The 1,676-nt window shown below is 35.8% G+C and overlaps 1 protein-coding gene across 1 annotated transcript; it reads right to left on the reverse strand.

Moving 5' to 3' along the window:
- Positions 1 to 748: 748 nt before the first annotated feature.
- LOC122308495 (classical arabinogalactan protein 9-like) lies at positions 749 to 1,338 on the reverse strand. Its single transcript, XM_043121852.1, has 2 exons — positions 1,121 to 1,338; positions 749 to 1,060 (listed from the first exon to the last, which is right to left on the reverse strand). Exons 1-2 carry the CDS (start codon positions 1,311 to 1,313, stop codon positions 885 to 887), a joined length of 369 nt encoding a protein of 122 aa, XP_042977786.1. The 5' UTR covers positions 1,314 to 1,338; the 3' UTR covers positions 749 to 884.
- Between the last annotated feature and the right edge of the window lie 338 nt (positions 1,339 to 1,676).

Below are 1,676 nucleotides of genomic sequence, written 5' to 3' on the forward strand. Positions count from 1 at the left end.
AAATTTATTTATTTTATTTATTTTTTTAATGATTAAAAATGTTTAAAAAATGCTTAAAAGAAAAAGAAAAAAAAAAGAAAAAGAAAATATTTGGCATTATCCTTACAATTCATAATTAAGTCTCCTTTTTAATTTTTTTTGAAGTAGTCAACTTCTTTTTTTATCATGCATATATAGAATTTCATGCGACAGCGTCCATTAAGGCACCATCTAATTTATTGTCAATCCTTCTGCTGTCCATTCCCATATTTGACCAATAAGCTAGGCTGGATCGATTGCAGATTTCTATCAAACAATACATCAAACAATTGTCTACTATTCCGATCTTTGTCCTGAAGTACTTAATATATCAAAATATCTAAGAAAACGATAAGTTAAATACTAAAATGATATGCATGGTTTATTTTGGATTTTGGGATATTGATCCCCAGAGCCAGAGCATCTCCAATGGAAAAATCTAGCTACTTTATTTAGGTTAGCGGCCAAATGACAGATGAAGACGTGCTGGGTTTCATGCAATAAGCCGCCGTCGGAAAGTTGCATATTGCGTGCAGGGAAAAGCCATTGTCGAAGCACTGGGCAGCAGTTTCAGACAATCACAGATGACATCCATGCATGCATATCATGTTGTACTAATTTCGTTACTCAAAACGCGTTGAACAATATCAAACAAATTAAAATAGAGAACTGAGCCAATAAAATCACCAACAAAAATCTAAACGGAAGTGAAAAAAGAAGAAGAAGAAGATACGAAGTACTGCATGCACCATGCAGGAATATATAATAATAAATCTGTCACATTGACATGCTTTCAATCAAAACGATGACATACGTGGGAAATAAATCCACAGTACGTATGATTTATTCTATATCAATATTAAACTTCAGTTCTTTGTTGTTGCTGTTGGTGTCGGTGGTGGTTCCATAGGGTTGGGTCCACCTGGAACTAAACGGTCGATCCTCACTGGTGTTGGTGGTGGCTCCATAGGATTGGGTCCACCGGGAACTAAACGGTCGATCCTCACCGGTGTTGGTGGTGGCTCCATAGGATTGGGTCCACCAGGAACTAAACGGTCGATCCTCACCGGTGTTGGTGGTGGCTCCATAGGATTGGGTCCACCTGGAACTAAACGGTCGGCCCTTATTCGAGCTGCATCGGTAGCGCTCATGAGGAGCACTGAGAATATCACGGCCACAAAGAATACCTTCGCAATCATTGTCTCTGATCCGCCGCTCTTACTTCCAATTTCTTGAAGAATAACAAAACAATGGTATAGATTGTTGAGATTGAGATTTACTGGGCTCATCATCATTTATATATATAAGGATCAGCATTTAGACGTTAATTAATGGCATAATTCTGTTATTATTGTTTTAAATGCGAAGTATACGGATTAATATTACTGTTTCGACCTCTACCTACGTACGTCGTTTCGCCATATATGTAAAAGAAAATCCTTAAGATATGGAAGAAAATTTAATTTATTATTGAAAAATAAAAGATATTTTGAGACTTGAGATGATACTCTCGTGTTGTGTTGAGAAAGAAATCAAGGTTGACATATATGTAAAATAAATCCTTAAATGCATAAAATCGTAAGATATGAAAATGATTTATTATAAACTCGATTTTGTTTCTTACCAAAATCATGTAATGCAGGCTCTAAAACGTCTAT

The sequence above is a fragment of the Carya illinoinensis genome, chromosome 4 (assembly GCF_018687715.1).
Source record: "Carya illinoinensis cultivar Pawnee chromosome 4, C.illinoinensisPawnee_v1, whole genome shotgun sequence".
Taxonomy (NCBI): Eukaryota; Viridiplantae; Streptophyta; class Magnoliopsida; order Fagales; family Juglandaceae; genus Carya; species Carya illinoinensis.

What these genes read in the sequence shown, in the direction of transcription:
- LOC122308495 (XM_043121852.1), bottom strand. Translation starts at nt 1,313, where the DNA reads ATGATGATGAGCCCAGTAAATCTCAATCTCAACAATCTATACCATTGT. An exon ending in GGCCGACCGTTTAGTTCCAG is followed by an intron (nt 1,061 to 1,120) that starts GTGGACCCAATC and finishes GTTTAGTTCCTG; the next exon opens with GTGGACCCAATCCTATGGAG.